The sequence below is a fragment of the Labeo rohita genome, chromosome 5 (genome assembly GCF_022985175.1).
Source record: "Labeo rohita strain BAU-BD-2019 chromosome 5, IGBB_LRoh.1.0, whole genome shotgun sequence".
In the NCBI taxonomy this organism is placed as follows: domain Eukaryota; kingdom Metazoa; phylum Chordata; class Actinopteri; order Cypriniformes; family Cyprinidae; genus Labeo; species Labeo rohita.
In genome coordinates this window covers 35,040,601-35,062,951 of record NC_066873.1, presented here as the reverse complement: position 1 = coordinate 35,062,951, position 22,351 = coordinate 35,040,601, and the positions used below count along the sequence as shown (strand labels likewise).

Genomic DNA, 22,351 nt, shown 5'->3' with positions numbered 1-22,351 from the left:
TGAAAATTACAAAGGATTGCTTTTACTGGAAATATTTCAGCAGGGCATCTGTATTTTAATTCAAGTACAAGATACGTGTATTTCATCCACCAGTGTTATTTTAGTATCCCTGAGATACTATTCTAGTTTTGTTTTTTGTTTTTTTAGCTAAAATTAACTTTTTTTTAGATAAAAGGAATAAACAAGTAGGGATAGAAAAGTGACAGTTTGAGAGCATCATTTAAAGAAACAGTTGTTGAGCATCAATCTGTACAGGGGAGTGAAAGTGTGGAAGAAAGTCAGATAAACACTGGCACAACCTGCATGCCAGAGTCATGCCATCATCAACATCTTGTGGTCCGCAACAATACACTGCCAATAACATCTCCCTCGCTTTTTTTTTTCCACAGAATGGGACAAAACCAGGGCAAGGAGGGGGAGCTAGGGCAGGACAACAGCTCTGCAGGACCAGAGGAAAAGGGACCAAACCCAGACCCTGGGGGGGCCAAAGAGGAAGGAAATCTAACCATTGAAACTCATGGTGTCGGGACAGATGAGGAGAACACAGCCGGTGGAAGGTTGGATGGAGGCCCAGGCAGGGAGTCACCATCACCTACACCAGTGCACGGTTTGGATTCTCATGATAAGGTGTGCGCTCCCACGGATGGGGGGGTTGTGCAGGGAGGGGATGGCGGGAAAGAGGGAGGAAGAAAGAGTAGCGAGGAGGGCAGGGCTGAACCGCTGGCTCCACAGCAGTTGAATGGAATCGCACAGTCTGACAGCTGCACGAAAGGCACATGGGAGGCTGGTGAACCAGACCACGAGAGAAAAGATTCAAAGAGTACGCTAGAAGACTGTCAGGACAAACTTAGGTGTAACCTTCCTGGTAAAGACGAAGTTGAAAGCGGACGCACAGGAGAAAACAGGAGTAAGAAGTGTGCGAAAATGGAATCTGTCTGTGGAGATGACGATAAGCGAAAGAGCCAGGAAGAGGACAGAAAACTAGATTTTGAAGCTGCCTATGATATTAGCCAAAAAAATACAGGGCCTACCTTGGAGATTCGTGAAAGGAAAGGGAATGCCAACACCAACGTTCACTTCATGGTTCAAGACCAAGCTTTAGTCATTACTGAAAAGACTGAATCGCAAAACAAGAGGCCGATTAACAAGCCCACAACATCAAACCTCGTGATGAACTCACAAGTGGAAACATCAAAGGACAGTACTGAGGCAATTCAGCACAGGAATGAAAAAATACAGAATAACATGCCAGAGAATGCAGATAAGGTTGTAACAGAAACCCCAAACGCTGAACTTTCCTCTCCGAAGAACATCGAAATCCAAGGGTGGTCAATGAAGGACGTCTACAGAGCCAGAGAACCAAAAACCCCAAACGCTGAACGTTCCTCCCCGAAGAAGGTCGAAACCCAAGGGTGGTCAGTGAACGATATCTGCAAAGCCAGAGAACCAGAAACCCTAAACGCTGAATGTTCCTCCTTGATGAATGTTCAAACCCAGGGGCGGTCAATGAAGGATGTCTGCAGAGCCAGAGAAAACATTACGGGGTGTCAGCCAACAGATGATGTCATAAAGACCAGCTTTACTAGTTCATCTCTGGCAGGTGCGGATTTACAACGCAAAGCTGTGAGTCTGGTAAGAGCGCAGAGCCCGGAGGACCTCGGCGCCTTAGAAGTGGCATCCAAGTCGCCTTGGGGTCACTCTGAGAGCCATCGACAAATATCTGCAGGCGAATTCACACAGGACGAGCTTCAGAAGGAAAGGCAATTTAATGTGTCAGACTTGGAGAGCCCTTGGACAAAGGAAACTTCACTTGGGAGATCACCCGCTGGAGGTCATAAAAATAAAGATGGCATAAGAGAGACCGGAGAAAGAGAAAATCTGGAATCTGCTTCAAAGGGTCCGCATCATTCCCATGCAAAGAAAACTGAGATAAAAGATCTTTCCCTGCGTGGAACAGAAACGGAAGAGGGTTGTTTTGTGACATCTAATATTGCCAGTATAGGTATGCTGGGTGAAAACAAACCCTGGCTACAAAGCTATGAAGATGAGAAATGTATTACATTCTCTGAAGACATTACAGATTCGAACCCCCCTTGTAAATCTGATGTTCAAGAGGATTCCCTTCTTTCAGCAAAGGCCAAAGTACACACAGAGACAAGTCTGGAATGGTTTCTGGCTGAAATGAGTCCACAAGCAGTGATTGTGAAGGATACTACACATGAGATGGATCCAGAAGGTTCTTCTATAAGTGCAGTGATTGATGTAGAAGATGCTACAAAACAACAGAGGTTTGAGGGAAACGCTAACGCTAATGCTAACTCGGGCTACATGACGTCATCAGAGAGAGACAAGGTCAGCAAGTCTAATCAGAATACCATCAGCTTGTGTAAGGAAACATCTGCAACTGGTTCCATCTCTGAGCTCATTGCTGGTCCTGAGACAGCTTCGGGTCGCACAGATGATAGGCCAAGTGTGGACAAGAAAACAGAAGTTACTCAGTCTGGTTCTTCTCAACTTCAAGGAAAAAGTTTTTTGAAGATTTTACCAAATGCATCAACCCATTCCACTGTAACCCCGACAGATGCATCCGATCAGTGCATCCAATCAGATGGTTGTGCTGCATTAGTAGACAATGCAGCAAACACATCTGCTGCACAAGATGTGCAGCATTCCTCCTCCGTGTGCAACCTTATAAGTATGCAAGCTAATGAGAAACAAGATGAAGAGCAGAACAAGCTGTCGACACAAGCAAATTGTCACGCTTTAGAGAAGAAACATTTAAGCCAGCTTGACCAAAAGCATGCAATAGAAAGCAACCCGACCACCATCGCGGAAACACCACAGGGTGCACAGAAAAGACATGTTTCTGATATGATAAAGGAAACGATTGAGTTGCAGAAGAAGATGAAGGAGTGGACCAAGCCTGCTGAGGCCAGGGTTGATCTGACCTTAGATCCAACACAGTCTGTAAAAGTGTCACAGATGAAAGCAGCATTTGATACCCCTAAGAAATCACCTGACAAAGCACTTGAGAGAAAACCTTCAGTAAGAAAAGGTAGGATACTATTCATTTAATACATGAACCCCTTGGAAGAGAGGGATGGAGCAGAAACCCCCCTATGTTGCTATTAACCTAGACCAATATGACATGCTTACAGTACCATATTATTGTATTTACCTACTTTGTTATCATAATTGCATTGCAAAGCAATTGCAAAAATCATTATTAATGTACAGTCCTTTTTTGTTTGAGAAACAATACACTACAGGTCAAAAGTCTTTGAACAGTAAGATTTTTAATGTGTTTTAAAGAAGTCTTCTCACCAAGCCTGGATTTATTTGTACAGCAAAAACAGTAAAATTTTGAAATATTTTTACTATTTAAAATAACTGTTTTCTATTTGAATATATTTTAAAATTTAATTTAGTCCTGTGATCAAAGCTACATTTTTAGCATAATTACTCCAGTGTCACATGATCCTTCAGATATCATTGTAATATGCTGATTTGCTGTTCGAGAAACATTTTATTCATCATTATTATCAATATTTAAAGCAGTTGATTACTTTTTTTTAGAATACTTTGATGAATAGTAAGATCCAAAGATCAGCATTTATCTGAAAAAAAAAAGCTTCTGAAACATAATACACTATACGATTTAAAAGCTTAGAGTCAATATAATTTTTTTAGAAAATAAATTATAGAAATTCATACTTGTATCTAGCAAGGCTGCTTTAAATTGATCATGAATAAATATTATCATATAAATTGGTGATAAAGACAAACGCTGTTTTTCTGAACTTTCTATTCATTCATGAAACCAAAAAAAATCTACTCAGCTGTTTTCAACATAATTATAATAATAATAATAATATGAAGTTTTTTTGAGCAGCAAAACAGAAAATAAAAATGATTTCTGAAGGATCATGTGACTGGAGTAATGATGCTAAAAATTCAGCTTTGAAATCACAGGAATAAATTACATTTAATACATATATTTTTTTGGGGAGGGGGGAAGAAATCATGGAAAATAATACTTTTATTTAGCAAGGATGCTTTAAATTGATCAAAAGTGATGATAAAGACATTTATAATGTTACAAAACATTTCTATTTCAGATAAACGATGTTCTTCTGAACTTTCTATTCATCAAAGGAACTTGAAAAAATCTACTCAGCTGTTTAACATAATAATAATAATAATAATAATATAAAGTTTTTTTGAGCAGCAAATCAGAATATAAGAATGATTTCTGAAGGATCATGTGACTGGAGTAATGATAAAAATTCAGCTTTGAAATCACAAGAATAAATTACATTTTAAAATGCATTCAAATAGAAAACAGTTATTTTAAATAGTAAAAATATTTCAAAACTGTTAATGTTTTTGCTGTACTTTGGATCAAACAAATGCAGGCTTGGTGAGCAGAAGAGACTTTATTGAAAAACATTAAAACTCATTTGACTGGTAGTTTATAACATAATTTGTTTATTATTTGATGTTGGTATGCGGCAAATAATGAAACTGTGTATTCCAGCATAATGGTGCCATCTTGTGGCAATTTCCGTTTAGGAAAATCAACCTTAGCATATACGTTGTATATCACAGCTCAAAATAGCAAAAAAAAACTGTCCAAAATTAATTGTGTTTCACCATGCTGTATTATCATCTTACTATCATTTTACTATCAACTTACTTATCTACGTAACTTAACGTTTACTGACTTCACTGTATGTATGACGTCCGCAAACTGGTTCTACAAGTAAGTGCAGTCACGTCCTCCACATTGAACTTCATACCTGTTTACGCTTCGAATGGGCGGGGCTAATATGAAGGTGTTCTGTGATTGGTGAATTTTAAGGCCACTCATTTTTCGTTTGTCCAATCGCGTTTTTCGGGGGGGAGGGGAAAGCAAAACAAGGCGTGGCTTCCGGCCACTCTTGGACAAGTTGAGTGAGGCAGAGGCATAGGGAACATTCGCGCGATCAGGGACCGCTGCTGGGAAACTCAGGCTGTCTAGAGTGCAAAATTAAAGTCGGGCTTGGATATATTTTTCCTACGACAGCTGAGAAGGTAAGAACAAGAGCGTACGCAATCTGTCACGTAATGTTTGTAGCCTGAGGCGAAGATTGTATTGCTGTGCGTAAGTTTGAGAATCTGTCCATGCGAAGAGATCATGGCAGCGTGGATCAGGCCAGATGGGCTGATCTGCAGTGCTCAAAACGGGGGATTGATTTAACCAATTCTAATGTTTCATTCTGAACTGACATGCTTTTAGAGTGGAATTTGTAATGCTGTGATTTGTATGGATGGATTAAGTAAGCCTTAAGTAAGACTTTATTTTTAAACAGTGTGGGAAGCGAAAGTTGCTGCATCTGGATCTTTTGAATTTTAGAATGTTTGAATTAAAAATTCTACTACTACTGAAAATAATATGGAATGTTATATTTTTTCAGTTTTAAATCGCTAGTATAGAATGTTAGAATCTTCAGTTTGAAATTGCTCATTTGAATTTTTGTTTGCTGATCAAATTAGAAGAACAGAGAGCGAGTGAGTGATCGCTAAACAAATAAAGCTAAACTACTTTAATTTGCAACCAAGGCAAATGTGATTCATCTTAATTTTTGGCAGCTTTTAGCTTGCTTTGCTAAAGTGAGTTGTTGGAACTGTCAGCCTGGTCTGGTTTGTCCTGTATTTACTGCCTCAGAACATAAATGAAAGTTTATGTCAGTATCATATAGAAGTGTCAGCCTTGGGACAAACGATCTCCAGAAGATATGCAGAATCATCAAATTTTTTTAATCAATCAATACATATGCAAGGAAAAATGTGTATGGAGATCATTTATATCAGTGGCTGAGACGTGTTTAAACAAGTTGGCTGAACTTCCTGTAGGGGTGGATTATCTTGTCAGATCCAAGAGGGTGGATGCATTTAAAATCAGCTTTGAAACGTAATATAATTTGATGTCTGTCTGCATGTTATTAAGAAATAATCAACGCTTTTGAGAGTTATTGAAGTGATGATGTACTTGAGATAAAGTCTGAAGTCTTTAAGAAAAAGCTGGCTTTTCTACTTTTCTAGCAGGTCGTGTTGACAACCTTTGATTGTTTGTGTCATACACTTGACAGACTTACTAGTAATAATACATTTGATTTGAGAATAAATGCATCAGTTGGAATGAATGAAAGCCAGACAAATGTGAACAGAAACTTGCTGAGTGCACTTTCAATGTAATGCGGTTTCTGTTTGAAGCCTTCCCTTTTCCTTAAAGCGCTTTATCCAAAAAATGTTACGATGCTAAAAATATCAAAATGCTTCTGTAGTTTTTAGCTGGAAGAATAAGAGTTGTTTGGCTATCATTGTTCCGTTCAGCATGACTTTTAACCTCAGGTTACTGTTTATCACTGTAATAAGCGTGATGTACCATAAGGCATTTTAGATTGAATTACTTCTCTTTGTTTTCAGTTGTTGAGATTGACTGGTTCAGATCCACCCTAAAAGTGTTAGTGAACTGTCTTGGTAGTTTACTTGTCTTGAATTAACCTTCATTCATCTCAAAGGAGGAGAACAAGTGTTTGGGCTGCTACACCCGGTTAGTGTTTTAGTGAATGTTATGTAGCGTGCAGGGTTTTCTGTGGTTACCCATGTGTCGACCACACTGTAATATTGTCTGGCTTGTTTCAGTTTGACTCACTAACTTGCCAGGCAGCAGGAAAGAATAAAAATAATAAAACCTCAAATGCTGTGATGTATTGTAAGGAATTAAAAAAAAATTGTTTAGAAATGTAAGAAATGCCAGATATATTTGTATTGACGGCTGTCTGTTTGCAGTATTTATAGACTGTCTGTTTTGACTTGTTTACAATTCCATTTCATGGATTTCATTTATTAAATATATTTTATAGAACAAGAAGGATGAAAGAACTCATTGTATATGGATAAAAGTGCATTAATGGTTCAATTGTAGCCCTTTTTTCCAAGAGACTATTCTTTGTTCTTGTTTAGTCATTGCTGGTGCATGATATAGCTGGAGGCCACGCTGAAATCTTGACATGGTATTGTTTGGGCTGGCCGTCAGAATGCATCAGCCTGTTTATGCGTATGGACGTCATTGCGTCGGCTCCTCTGTGCCTGTTTCCTTGTGCTCCTTGGGAAATGGGTCAGGATGCTGGGTAAAATTAGTCAGGAGATGCAGGAAGTTGCCGCGAGGCTGGAGAGGATGCAGCTTCAGGAGTGTGTGTGTGAGAGAGAGAGATAGAGAGAAACAACTGGACATATATAGGCACAGGGAATCTATTGAGAGTTTTAAGGAAGTTTTGTTTCCTCTAAAGACCTGACAGTTTCGGTTTGCGTTGCACATTTACCAGATAACGTTCTTGTGTCAGGCGCACATCCTTTAGGCTGCATTCATCAGAGTATTGAGCGTTGCGATGGATATCTCACCGTCAGCAGGTATGCAGGTTTAATACAACCTTTTTCAAGAACTGCAGCTGTCATTAAACAGCATTTTCTTGTTGCTCATTTGAGAAAAAATTGCCCTGTTATGATTAAAAACAGTTTTACAGCAATTAACAGGTTAGAAGCATCCCTGGGAAGACGTTTGACGTCTCAGCCTTTTGTTTGATTTACTTCTGTTCATTGTTTACCTGCCTGGCATTTAGCTACATAGTCAAATGTCACCTTTTACAATCTGTAAAAGCACATTCAAAGGTGAAATGTCAACAAGATGGGTTTTGTTTGTTGATTACAAGACTATGGATTTTCAATAGCTAAACAAAAGATCCAGGTTTTGAGTTCTGTTTTGAATGCTTTTCAGTGTTTTCATGGCACTTTATTTGTTAGAAATTTTAAGCTGATCTTGGTTGTGAGTTTGTGTAGAAGCTTAGCCCTCTGGGTTTATAAATCTGAGCATTTAAGCTCAATTCACAGGTTGTTAATTTTAACCAGCATATGTATTTGTCCGTAAAACCTAATGTTTTCCGAAGGTGAATAATGATCATAAATCTGATTTATTATCCGTATTTAGGGCTCTATAAAATCAGTATTATTTTCCCCCCAGATTCTGTTTTATTTTTATTTATTTATTTTGTTAAATGTGGGGTTTCTGATTAAACATTTTTGGATTCTGTGTTTTATGATTTATTAAAAATATACAATCAAAAACTGTGGTAATCGTACGAATGTATAGAGTTTTATTTAATTAATCTTTTATTGTAATCAAATGAATTTGGACAGTTCCTTTTATTTTTTGACAAAGTGCTGCACAACAGAAGTTTACAGTTTAAATTCAAACATGAATGAAAAATCATGTTATATTCTTTAAAGTGTTTTAATAACTCTATTATTGCAATAGTAATACAGTAGTATTATATTTCTGTCAGTTCATTTTTGCAAGTCTTAGTGATGAACTTTGAGTTTCTGTGTGTATCTGATAATAGTTTTTATCAAACAAAATGGTGTAAAGCTTAGGGATACACCGAAATGAAATTCTTGGCCGAAACCGAACAAAATAAAACACTGGGCCGAAGGCCGATTCCCGAACATGGTTTTTCGTGTTTTTCCCTCATGCATTTTGCCAAAAAATACTTTTTACAGTTTTGTCTTGCTTTTCAAAGAAGAAATCAAATACAAAACAACAGTTTAAAAATATTTATTTGGGACTGAACATTACTAGCATTACTAACATGCCTACCAACAAAGCACAATTTAACTTAAAGGAACACTCCACTTTTTTTGAAAATAGGCTCATTGTCCAACTCCCCTTGAGTTAAACAGTTGAGTTTTACCGTTTTCGAATCCATTGAGCCGATCTCCTGGTCTGGCGGGTGAGATTAACTTAGCATATATCATTGAATCTGATTAGACCGATAGCATCTCGCTCAAAAATGACCGTAGATAATGACAATATTTTTCCTATCTAAAACTTGGCTCTTCTGTAGTTACATCATGTACTAAGACTGATGGAAAATTAAAAGTTGTGGTTTTCTATGAGAGTATAGTTCCTAGCCATATCGACCTACAAAATCACAACTTTTTATCTTTGTACACGATGTAACTACAGAAGAGTCAAGTTTTAAATATCGAAACTCTTTGGTCATTTTTGAGCGAGATGCTAACGGTCTAATCGGATTCAATGATCTATGCTAAGCTATGCTAAAAGTGCTACCGCCAGACCCGGAGATCGGCTGAATGGATTAGAAAATGGTAAAACTCAACTGTTTAACTCTAGGGGAGTTGGAAAATTATCCTATTTTCAAAAACAGTGGAGTGTTCCTTTAAAATTAGTAAGTTAGTAAAATAATATTCTTTGGTTATTTTTAAGACCCCCTTCTTAAATCAGGCATGTGTTTTTTTTAATGTACAAATAAATGCAGCCTTGCTGAGCAGAACAGCCTTCTTTTAAAACATTAGAAAATATTACAGATTTGTACAATTTGAACACTGCGTGAATGTTATAATAAATGTATTGATAGAGTTGTTGTAATTATTGTTATCTTTATTTTTGTCTTACTTTTTTATTTTATTTTACAGAACAACCATAAAATTACAATACTAACATTTATGAATGTTGACTTTTATTTTGGCGCAAACCCACAATAAGACCTCAGTACTTGTTTTTGTTGGAAGCAGCAGATTTATGAATGATTCTCATTACGCTGTTTCACCGCAGATTCCTCGCGCGTTGGACTTTGAACCCTGGCTAACAAGCTCGTGCAGCGCTGTCAGAATACATACAATTCGTACGTGTATTAGAAAACATAATTTATTTTTACTATTTACTAATGTTTACGGCCATCTCGTGATTTTAGTTATCATGCAGTAACCAGCAACAACCACCCCTTCCTCTTCTCACCGAAGACATGCGATGCGGTACTAAACAGTCTCTCGCTGTCGGTGCTTGTAATGATTTTCTTTTTCGGACAGTTTTAAATGTTTTAAAATCATTGTAGAGTTGCTGTGTTGACACACTGCTAAGACACATTTATATTTTGCATCCAGTGTCTTCTTTAAGTATTTTATTATTTTATTTTTTTTAATGTTAGACCTGATTATTTTTAAAATAGTTTGCTGGTGTTTAAGCATTGCAGCTGATAGCAATGGACACTTGCATCTTATCTCACTATTACAAAAGGCAGCAAAATCCTGGCTGGAATTCCATAACAATTGCCCTTTTTGGCTCTGGAGCAGGAAGGTAGTGTCATCCCCCTGGTGTATTCCCGGTGATAAATGGCATTCAGACTGGCCTGTGTCTCATCAGCCTGTTAGAATGCTTTCATTTATTCACTCTTGTGTCATCCAAAACTTGTTGACTTCCTCTGCCACTGTGCACAAATTTCTTATGAACGTTTCAATTACGATCAATGGGCACTGAAACTTCCAAGCCTCAAAAAGCACCCAAAAGCCCCATCAAAATACCATAAAAATGGCCCAAGTCATGCAGTTATCTCGCTGTAAGTTTGTGCTTCTGTATCCTGTTTTAAAGCTTAAAAGCTTGTGTCTCCATTCATTCTTTTTGCCTATTTGCATGGCTAATAAGTTGGCTCCAATTTGCATATCTAAGACACCGATTGGCTAGTGCAAATATGGAAAAACTATGATTTAATCGAGTTGTCAGACAGGTGTGGGATTTATATTACAGCCATGGCTACTAAAGGTATTCCATGACTCAAGAGGACAGCTACATGCACTCTTACTGAAATGCCTAAGGGAACAGAAACTCGCTGTCACCGGTCGCAGTGTGTGATGAACCACACCCTGTCTGACGAGGAAGGAAGCAGTATTATCTGTCCACATAAGATGGTTCAACACAAGCTAATAAACCTGTTTAAGTTTAACACACATTCAAACTGTCACATTGATGTTGAAAGGTTTTGTGACAAGCTAAGCTTCAGCAAGGAGAATGATAGGGTAGTGATTTGTGTAAATGACTTGTGGCTTAATAAGTGTACAGTTCAGTCAAAATGCTAATGCTTACCAAGGCTGCATTTATTTGATCAAAAATACAGTAAAAAGCTGAAATACGTAAAATATTTTTAGCATTTAAAGGGGTCATTGGATGCAAAGTTCACTTTTACATGTTGTTTGAACATTGTGTGTTGGCAGTGTATGTACACATCTACCCTTTTATGACAAAAATCCATGTGGTGGTTTTTAATTAATCTGTAAAAATAATATCCCCTTTTTCAAATCAAGCCATTCTCAGATGCCTGTCGGTGTGGCGTCACACCCACAGAGGCCGCTCCCACAATAGTTGATTGACATGAGCGTCTTACCTCAGATCAGCTGTAACAGTCCGACCTCCGTTGTTTCAATGCCAGAGCAGGGATGTAAGTTAGACACGAATATCTCCGGTTGAGCGATTGAGGTGTTGTGTTGCTGGATGTAATAATGAACATAGTGGTCGTCATTTACTCCCGACATCTGAGCCGCTGAAGATGCAGTGGATTACATTTGTTTGTGAAAGGGAATGCGCCTCCCAATCTACATGAAATGTCTATGTTTTATGAATCTCTGCAATCACCTTTCCTAATAACGTGCCTAAAATTTCGCGGCTAAAGTAAACAATCTCTCAGAGCAGCAGAGAGAAGAGAGGGCCGGGGCAAGCAGAGCTTATTTGCATTTAAAGAAACAATCCCTCAGAATGGGATGATTTTTGCAGAGCTCATTTTGACAATGGTAAAAGTGTTACACAACCATTGAGAATTTTTAACCAAAGTATATTATAGACTTTTTATTAAGACCCTAAAGAATCATATCAACTTTAAAATAACTGTTTTCTATTTTAATACATTTTAAAATGTCATTTATTCCTGTAATGCAAAGTGGAATTTTTTAGCATCATTACTTTAGTCTTCAGAGTCACATGATCCTTCAGAAAATATTCTAATATGCTTTAAAAAAAAAAAAAAAAGACCCCGGCCCCCAGATTTTTGAACACTAGTGTATATAGACCCTGATAGGGCTGGGAAATAAAGCTGAATATTCGCAATATACTCAGTGATTTTACTGTGATAAAATTTCAGCAACATTATGAATATGCGTTTTTGAAAGCATAATCTAATTAGCAAATATAGTCTATAGGCACATAAGAGTGAGGGATGTGTCTAGTTTCCATTTCTGGAAAGCTCTCTGCAGAGTTCAGTGGGTTCAGATTCCATGTAGGCCTCCAGATAAATCATCTCAATGTATTCCAGTGACTTTTCATTCAGAGAATGCACTAATTTTGTGTTTGTGTGATGACAGCAAGACTGATCAGGGTGGTGCAGCCTAACACTTAAGTTGAATTTTAATACATTAACCTGCCCTCTGGGTTTGGCCTTCATGGTGAAGAGGCAAACAGGATATGGCAGCAGTGAACGTCCTTAACATTACCATATCCTTCTAGTCATGTATATCGGGGGCCAGGGGGCCACAGTGAGCCCAGTAGTGTCAGATGAGTTCTAGGTATACTAGACTCTGGCTGGTGAGATTGAAGGGAGTTCTTGTGTTGAGAATATTTGGTAAATGGAATTTTTAAACAGAGCCATGTATGGTGTTTGAACTGAGGCAAGTGTAAAATGGCTCTGTCTGACTACATGCTCAAACACTCTCCCTATCTTGTAATCACTTTTTTTTTTTGCACCCCTGCATTTGGAGCTGTCACTCACTCTGTCTTGTGCCTTTTTTCTGCTGGCGTTATGTCAGAGTCCAGCAATGTGTCTGGATTTTATAGCAGTAAAAATGCAGATATATGACTGGCCGCTTTAAGGGCCCACCTGTATACAGCAGGGATTGGTCACAATGGTCAACTAGTGGATTATTCGTGATTTGGCATAGGATATATATGTGTGATTTGAATATATAGGTTCATTTTGTATTACTCATTTATAATTGTTTAATAATTATAATTATTTGACACCTCAAAATGATGCTGTCCTTCTATACTGATAAAGAAAAAGAAAAAGCATGTGTTCTCCAATCAGCTTTTGGATAAGGCCTACCCAGCCTTCACTCTCTGTTCCACCATGAATCCGGTAGACCAGTGATGCCATAGTGCTACGTTACAAGGCTTCCTTTGTGCACGGCCGAGTTCAGGAAGTGAAGGAATCGCCTCAGATGGCTGTGGAGGCGGTATCAGTCTGATTCATTGCCCAGAACTCAAAGTGAAGTGAAAGTCGGCCTCAATAAAAAGGTTTTTCCTCTTGTTGGTTCAGTTGAGGTTTGATCAAGATCATCTATAGGTCTCTCAAATAATCCCTAGTTCTTCTTTCGTTTCTCCTACTCCTGTTGTAAAAGTATACCAGCGATTAGCAGTTCTCAGCTCTTTTCTTCTAACATCTGTTCACAGGGAGACAGTAGCTGGATTGAGGTTGCGGTTAGGAATCTATGAATCATTTAGTGACTGGCTTGCGGCACATATTAGTTGGTATCCAGTTCAAGATTTTGATGAAGTAACTCTTTTTATCTTTTTCTTCGTAAGCATGTATCCCAACCGCCAGTGTTCTAGTTATTGAAGGCATTTCTCAAAGTCAGCATGAATTGCTGACCTTCAAGTGAAACCATAATATGGCACTTGATTTTTATCCACTGGGTAAATCATGTTTTCATTTTAAGAAAGCTCTTTCCATTTGCAATCTCTATAGCTCTTTTCAGGCTTTGTAGATTGATTCCATCTCTTTTATTTAGTGCACACGTTGAAAACATGACATGCCCATGTCATTTTTTTTTTTTTTTTTTTTTTCCTCTCTTTCTCGCTCTCGGTAAAGCATGCTTATTTGGCTGCCAGGATGTCTGTATGGCAAATTTGACTTTTGCCCAAAAAAAAAAAAAAAAGCAGCTTTTACCAAAAAAAAAAAAAAAAACTCTTGACAGACCCAGTCATTATATTTAAAAAAATAAAAAAAAAAAAAAAAAAATAAAGTTTGGAATGATATGAAGGTAAGTAATTGATTTCATTTTTGGTTAACTTTTATTATTATTATTATTATTATTATTATTATATACACACTACTTTTGAAGAGTTTTGGCTGGTCAATACTTTTTATACTGTATAAAATTGAGTATATCATTTTATTCAGAAAGGATATATTAAATTGATCTAAAATGAAAGTAAAAACTTGTTACAAAACATTACAAATAGTTTTTTTTTAGTAATTTTTATAGTAATATTTTTCTGTAGTACTGTTTGTGATCATAATCATTTAATGAATCTATAATGATCACAAACCGTACTAAAGTAAAATATTACTATAAATTTAATGTAGTGTTTTCTATTTGTAATGTTTCAATGTTCACTTTAATTTTAGATCAATTTAAAATATCCATGCTAAATAAAATTATATAATATTTAATAATTATAAAAAATAGTATACAAAGTATTGACTGGCCAAAACTTTTCGAACGGTGTGTATAGTCAAAAAAAAAAAGTTAACCAAAAATTAAATCATCAATTTCTTGCCTTCATTATCATTCAAATCTTTTTTTTAATATAATCACTGGGTCTGTCAAGAGGTGAATTTTATTTTATTTTTATTTTTTGACCGCTATGATTTTTGCGATGTGGGAAATGCGGATAGAATCGTGGAATCCAGTCATAAAAATGTAATTTACTGTATCATGTGGAAATTTGACAGATTTTGGATGAATAAATTAAAAGTAGGTCAGTACGCTTAAATCAGAGCGTGATATGGACTAGTGTCTGTGAATATTATGCACAAAAGACTACTTGCATATGAATTCTACATGTTCCGCGTCTCTCTGTGTGAATGAACGGCACAGACGCACGGTTTTGTTTACTACACATATACTAAAGATTTTCATCAACCCCAAACTTTTGAATGGTAGTGTAGCCCAGCAAACAATTACTCTTTTGGAAAACATGTTGAGGAAACGGTGTGGTTTTGACCCAGTAACCCACCTTGCAAACCTGTATCCATCTTGAAGCAGGTTATGGTTAAACATCTTAGTCTGACCCTTGTTTTCTTAATACTATGTGGCTGAGAATCCTAGACCAACAAAATTGTTTTTACCACAGCTTGTTTTGGATGACAACACTTTTGGCCATCTGTAACTACTTTTGTTCATGTAGGCAGTCTACTAACATGGCTGGTGTGACCGTGTAAATTCCATCCTTGGTTCTTTGTGGTATTATTTGTGCAGTTTTTAATGGGCGAGGAATGTGAGAGCAAGCCTCCCTGCCTCATTGTTCTCATTACAGCATTCCTTGGAAAACTGTCCAGCAGCTTTCTGGACATTGCCTGGAATTTTATGCGTTAGTGCCCACTGTAGATTTAACTGTCTAACCCTGAACACAAGCATGGCACAGTAAAGCAGTTGCACTCAGAAACTTTTACTCCATATCAGTACGTTTATGAGATGTTATTTGCATTTTTGGTTCACATTGCAATAAATTCCCAAAGTGTTTGCCAGGGTTGCTCAGCTACTTTGTGTAGATTGTTTTGCATTCCCATACTAATGGTGACACACATAAGGACACAGTTGCTCACTATCGAAGAAAAGCATTGCTGGATGCATGGCAGTACTCTTGGTTGGAATGTACACAGACACAATGATCAGTTTATGGTCAGGACTGATTTGGCAGTAAGTTGGCTTGCAATGCTCATTAACCTGTCAGAAAATAATGAGAGCAAGTTGACTTGAGTCTGGCCGCTTTGTGTAATAGCACACTTTTCACAATCATACCTGAAATCATGTCTTGTATTCATTTTTTTTAAACACTTTTGGATAGATGTTTTGTTAAAATCACTCACCCTACACTGTAAAAAATGTCCTTTTATATTTATGGTAAATAAATAATCCTATACATATACAACTTAAAAATGCGTATGTCTTCAAAAGCCAATAAAATCAATAGCCAAAAGCTGTTGTAGACATTAGGAGTAGCCTAATCAGTCAGTGTTGTTTCAGCTCAAGTCTGAATGTTTGAAATGTGAAATGTTTAAAAACAATGTTTTGTGGAAACGTTCTGTAACTCCTTATGTAAATGTCTGCTTTTCTCTTTTTGCTGACAAAAGCACAAACTGAAGTAAACATTGTATTTTTTTCTGGTGCTGTTCAAAGGAATGACAGCTGAGTCTTGTAGGGTCGTATGATTTCTGCGACTTGGAAAACGCAGACAGAATCGTGGAATCCAATCGTAAAACAGTATACAAATCTAATTTCACCATTATTTATTCTTCAGACATTGTTCTTTAAATAAAATAAGTATCAGCTATATACAAAGTGACCAACATTTGGTTTTGGAGCCTCATTGAGACCCCCATATCTTTGGAACTGAATGACGTACAGCCTTGAAAATTAAGATTCCAAGAACTAGATTAAGAGTTTATTAAGAACTAGAATCTAAAATCATATTGCAATATCTTTAATACTTCTTGAGTTGTAGGCATGCAAACTTTGGAAAAAGAATATTTATGGCACTCAGATAGGTATGTTGAATGTTATTTGTTCTTCAGACATTCTTCTTTAAAAGAAAAGAAGTATCATATTTATGCGAAGTGACCCGCATTTGGTTTTTGACCTATGAAACCCTGTACAATTTAACGATTTACTACTGAAGCCATATTGAAATTCCAATATCTCTGGAGCCGAACCATACAGGGCCTAAAAATGAAAGTGCCAAAAGCAAAGTTAAAGACCCAATGTCTAAAAGGGCATCAAAGGAGAAGTCCACTTCAAGAACAACAATTTACAGATAATGTACTCACCCCCTTGTCATCCAAGATGTTCATGTCTTTCTTTCTTCAGATGTAAAGAAATTGTTTTTTGAGGAAAACATTTCTGGATTTTTTTTCCCATATAATGGACTGATATGGTGCCCCGAATTTGAACTTCCAAAATGCAGTTTCAGTGCGGCTTCAAACAATCCCAAATGCTGTTGAAAACGATCCCAGCCGAGGAAGAAGCGTCTTATCTACACAATTGGTTATTTTTATAAAAGTAATAAAATTTATGTTTATCCATGCATGTGATTATAATGTGATGATTTATTAAAGCAGTGTCATTATGCTTTAAAATATTCAAATTGCAATATAAGTCACAATATTTTTGGCCAAATTGTGCAACCCTAATGTAGTTGGAAGCTTTTTACTCAAACTCTGTATTTTTAATTTGTTTTGCCAACAAATCCCATGTTCAACAGACTTCAGGTAAGATAATCATGAATCTGTTTTCGTACTAATTCTTTCATCCCTCTCTTTTGTGCTGTGGAGCATTTCTCACGCACTGTTTTTGTGACTCAATTCAGAATGCTGCTCCATCATCCTGCTGTGAATTGAAATTGTGTTGCTTGGCAATGCATTCACACAAATTATCATTTCCCGTTCTGCAGTGCTCTAAGACTCCCATTGTTGCCTTTTTAGGGGACATTTTCATTCCAGTCAGTGTCTTGCTGAATAAGACTCTTCGACGTATGCACTGACAACAATGTCAAGCCTTTCAGCTGCTGATTATGGCTAGACTATGTGGTAAAATTATACAGGGGTCTCTATTTGTATAAATGGATGTTTTATGGTGTTATGTAACCATCTTAATGGCTGTTGGATGGTCTAGCCAGCCTCCTTATGACTCATGGAAGTGTCAAGACAGCTATTGTGTGCCGGAGTGATACAGCATGTTGCGTTTTGTACTTGTCAGAATGTGGGCTGTTGAGTGATGAAGTCATTGTTAGCCTTTGTTAAACCGATCACATGTAGGTGATTTGGAGTTAACGTACGTCTAATGCCAAGTGTACAATTAAAGGCTGAAGCCTGTTTCTTGTTTTCGGTGATGTTGATGCAAACTCTGATTAGTCTTGACCATTACGATCATTTTTTTGTTTGTTTTTTTTGTTTTTTTTGTTTTTTGGTTGGTTTAACCACAGTTGCTGACTTTGTCCCGCAACAAATTTAGGTTATTCAGATGGTTACAGAAACTCCAATATTTCAACCACAGCTCATCTAGATCACATTTCAAGTACATATATGAACATTTTACACATTTTCTCACAGACTTATACAGGGCTGCACTGATTCCTTGATTCTTTTCGAGTATTCAATTTTTAAAATATCGTTGAATGCATTTTGCCCGTGTTGAGTATTCGGCAAAATACCGGAAGTGGTGCGTTCCACATATTAAACCCATTTAAAAATCATAACAAAGCCTAATGCAATTAAGAATTCACAAATGCTGCGATTTAATTAAATAAATACATAAAATGCATGTTTAATTAATGCACTTTAACCATTTACATGCATGTGTAGGTTACATAGATGCATCTTGAGCGTCTCCGTTATCATTTGTTATTTACATGTGTGGAGCATCTCCATCTCTGCATATTGCTGTGAGTTTAGGTTTATTATAACGGTAGTCTGGGAATGCAACGTCTGTTATGTCATCAGATTTGTAAGGTAAATCGTTTACAAACCTCAAACACAGGAAAATACATCATCGTGATTTCAAAAATACAAGTTTAAACCCTCACTCTGAGCTTACACATTTTGATGTCCACATATTCAAGAAATTACAGTGTTTGTAGCTTTAAAGCTTTAAATTATAAAGCAGTGGCCAAATGTTAAAAAATTAAGTGGACTTTTGAATTAAATGTTGATGAGTCAATATTAAACATGGATTAGATCGCACAGTAAAGTGTAAAAACAATCGTCAGACCGTTAGTGCCCTCTGCAGGCATTTGATATTATGCGTAATGTACATTAGCTGTATTGTTCATGTTATATATTTTAACAGTTTTGTTCAATAAAACCATATTTGCTTTTGATATTTTATTTGAACTGATTATTATTGCCTCATTGCTATTATATATGTATTTTAAGTCATTTTAAAGGCTATTGTTCAGTTAGGTCTATTTTTATTACTACAAATAATAAATGATAATTATCCAATTACTCGATTAATCATTAGAATAATCGACAGAAATAATCATTAGTGACTCCCCCTAGATAACTGAAGTCCAAATGTAACGATCAAGATTGCTCAAAGTTTAGGGCCCTATGTTTTCCTCTATGCGGAAACCGTCTCTGTATGAATGAATGGCGCAGACGGTTGGTTTTGCTTATTACACGTAGTGAAGCACGCCAGACGCTTGCGGTGATTTCTTTCATGTTTTAATTTTAATACTAATTCCCCTTGCCAAAAAAAAAATATATATTAATAAAAAAAAAATAATAATAATGATATGCCTTCATTTGATAACCACAAAAGTGTAAATACACATCACAGAAATTCTGAGAGAAAAAAAATCTAGAGGCTGTTGTAAGAATGAATATAAGTTTTATGCATTCAAATAATTAGACATGCTAAAACAGAATTTGGTAATAATAAATAGCAAGGTGAGAAAACTCTTCACAGGGCCCTAAACATATAACTTTTGTTAATCTTTTACTACATTGATGTTAAATTGTAGAAGTTTCATGATTTTAATTAATTAGACATGCTTTTTGATTTAAAAAAAATTTAATTTAACCATTAAAAAGCAATCCAGAAAAAAAAACGGAATCTGGAAAAATTAATTGAATTTGGAATTGGATTTTGGAAAAAAATAAAATAAAACGGATGTAAGTTTCTCTTATAGGGTCAGTTCACGATAGCAATCTCAGTCTAAGTCCTTTTTAGGGCCTACCTAAAGTAAAAAAATAGTGCCCTCTAAAATGAGTTAAACTAATCCTTTGACAGGTTATTTGACTTTTTCTATGGTTTGGAGTGATTGTGATAGGCCTGTTTGCTAAAATAGACCTTGTACTGTATCCTTTTTTGGCTGAAAATGATCTCGGTGTGATTCAGTAACGTATCAGAGCTCTGCTTTGAGTCTCGGCATCAGCCGGGTAGGTTTTGTACTTAAAAGGCCAAATTTACTTCTACTTGGTTCTACCTTTTTTTTTCATTCTTTCCTACTGTGGTATTTTGCTGGTGTTGCTAGGAGACTCATGAGTGTTGGTAAATACAGGCTGGATTTCACCATGTGTTACTTGGCAGTAAGTCCTCTGCTCTACTTTGACTACAGCCAGACTCCACCTTCAAACATCCAACCGCAGTTCGACTCCGTGAACCTGCTGATTCAAATCTACGCAAAGTACCACGCCCCTCTCTCTCTCTCTCTCTCTCTTGTTCTCTTGCTCCACCTGGCCTGCAGCATGACTGCCAAGAGCGCTTCAGTTGTGACCCCATGCTAACTTCTGGCACAGCAGATGCGAGTATGAAGCGGTGTACCTCTGTATTGCCTTGGTGGAGGAGATGTCGTGTGACATTCCGGTGTGTCAGTGCGGCGTAGAGACTAAACACCAGCAGCAGGATAGTGGTGAACAGATTGAGCACAAGGTCAACACGTTTCATCTGGATTCACATGCCACGTCAAGTTTTCAGAGCGGTGCACATGTCAAATCAAGTGCAGCTCTGCTAATTTATGAAGAGGAGTCTATCTCCACATGTGTACATATGAAAACTACGGAAGTGCTGAAATGCAAGACAGACAAAAAGAGGAGGAGGAATCATTCCACTTTTAAAGTACTTGTGTGCTTACGTCTGCAATGATTTGTTTATTCCATTACTGAAACTGTCTGATAATTATAGAGTTACTGAGATGGCTTGAATGGTGTTTGCCTAATCCTGTAATCTTAAAGGGATAGTTCACCCAAAAAAGAAAATTACCCCATCAAACCATCCTAGGTGTATATGACTTCTTTTTTCAGATGAATACAGTCAGAGTTGTAATAGAAAATGTACTGGCTCTTCCAAGCTTTATAATGGCAGTGAATGGGTGTTGATATTCAGTGGTCCAACAGAAATCCAACAAACTGCATGCGTCCATCCATCATAAAAAGTGTTCCACATGGCTCTGGGGTTATTGAAGGCCTCCTGAAGCGAATCAAAGCATTTCTGAAGAAAAATGTCCATATTTAAAACTTTATACTGTAATCTCTAGCTTCCGCTGAGAGAATGGTGTAAACTCCGGTGAGAATATGCTAGTCTTGCGAGAACTAAGTTTTGCTTACAGCAAAGGAAAACCAGTCTCCTCTTGGCATATATTGAAGTACTTCGACATTTTTCTTTACAAATCCTTGTTTTATACTACTAATTCGTGACCAGCGTTCTGTGTTATTCACTTCTCACTGGAGCTTACGCTACGCCTACGTCATCCGCTGGAACGCGCGTATGATAGTTAGCGGAAGCTAGAGATTACGGTTTATAAAGTTTTAATTATGGATATTCTTCTAACACAAATGCATCGATTTGCTTTAGGAGGCCTTTATTAACCCCTCAAAGCCATGTGAAGTACTTTTTATCATGGATGGATGCACTTTACTGGACTTCAAAATCTCAACAGCCATTCACTGTCATTATAAAGCTTGAAAGAGCCAAGACATTTCAATGCAACTCTGATTGTGTTTCTCTGAAAGAACAAAATCATATACACCTAGGATGGCTTGAGGGTGAGTACATAATGAGGTAATTTAATATATTAAAGTAGTAGTTTACTTTCAGGACAAAAATTAACAGATAATGTACCCTGTTGTCATCCAAGATCTTCATGTTTTTCTTTCTTCAGTTGTTAAAAATGTTTATTGAGGAAAACATTTTAGGAATTATCTCTATATAGTGGATTTCAATGGTGGCCTTTAAACGTCCAAAACGAGTTTAAACGTCCAAAATGCAGCTTCAGAGCTCTCTAATAATAATAAGGATTATATAGTTTTCTAAAAAACAAAAATGTATACGTTTTTAACCTCAAATCATTGTTTTGTCTAGCTCTGTGATGCGCGTGTGTGCTCTGTGTAATCCGGGTCAATACAGTTAGGATAGGTTCGAAAACCTCCCATCTCATTTTCTCCTCTAACTTCAAAATCACCCTACATCGCTGTTTTACCTTCTTTTTCTTTTATTTTTTTAGAAAATGACAAAAGATTTGCTAGATAAGACCGTTCTTCCTTGGCTGGGATCATTTAGAGAACTTTGAAGCTGCGTTTAAACTGCATTTTGGACGTTCAAACTCGCAGGCACCATTGAAGTCCACTGTATGAAGATAATTCGTGAAATGTTTTTCTCAAAAAACATAATTTCTTCATGACTGAAGAAAGAAAGACATGAACATCTCGAATGACAACAGGGTGAATACATTATCTGTAAATTTTTGTTCTAGAAGTGAGCTACACCTTTAAGGACATTTTCCATAATTATTATTTATTTCTTTGTAAATATTGTACATTACTTTTTGTGACTTTTTCCTCGGGAAGCACAATATATTTGTACAGTGTCAGAAAATACTAAACAATGTACTAAATACTAAACTTTTTTTTTTTTTCTAAGCAATAGTTTTAAAAAACAAAAAATTGCTGAAAGTGTACACAACCTCAGGCCA

General features: G+C 36.7%; 1 protein-coding gene across 3 annotated transcripts in view; it reads left to right on the top strand.

Annotated features, from left to right (window-relative positions):
- The window catches only part of coro1ca (coronin, actin binding protein, 1Ca), a 65,038-nt gene that overhangs the window by 3,577 nt on the left and 39,110 nt on the right, over positions 1-22,351 (top strand). Inside the window, exon 2 of one of the 3 annotated variants that reach the window (XM_051109561.1) lies at positions 390-3,055. In XM_051109561.1, the coding sequence (XP_050965518.1) occupies positions 391-3,055 (2,665 nt within the window). In that variant the 5' untranslated portion in view covers position 390. Of the gene's footprint in view, positions 1-389; positions 3,056-4,954; positions 5,074-7,367; positions 7,456-22,351 lie in introns of those variants that run through there. The other 2 variants (XM_051109564.1, XM_051109563.1) reach the window with 2 other exon arrangements.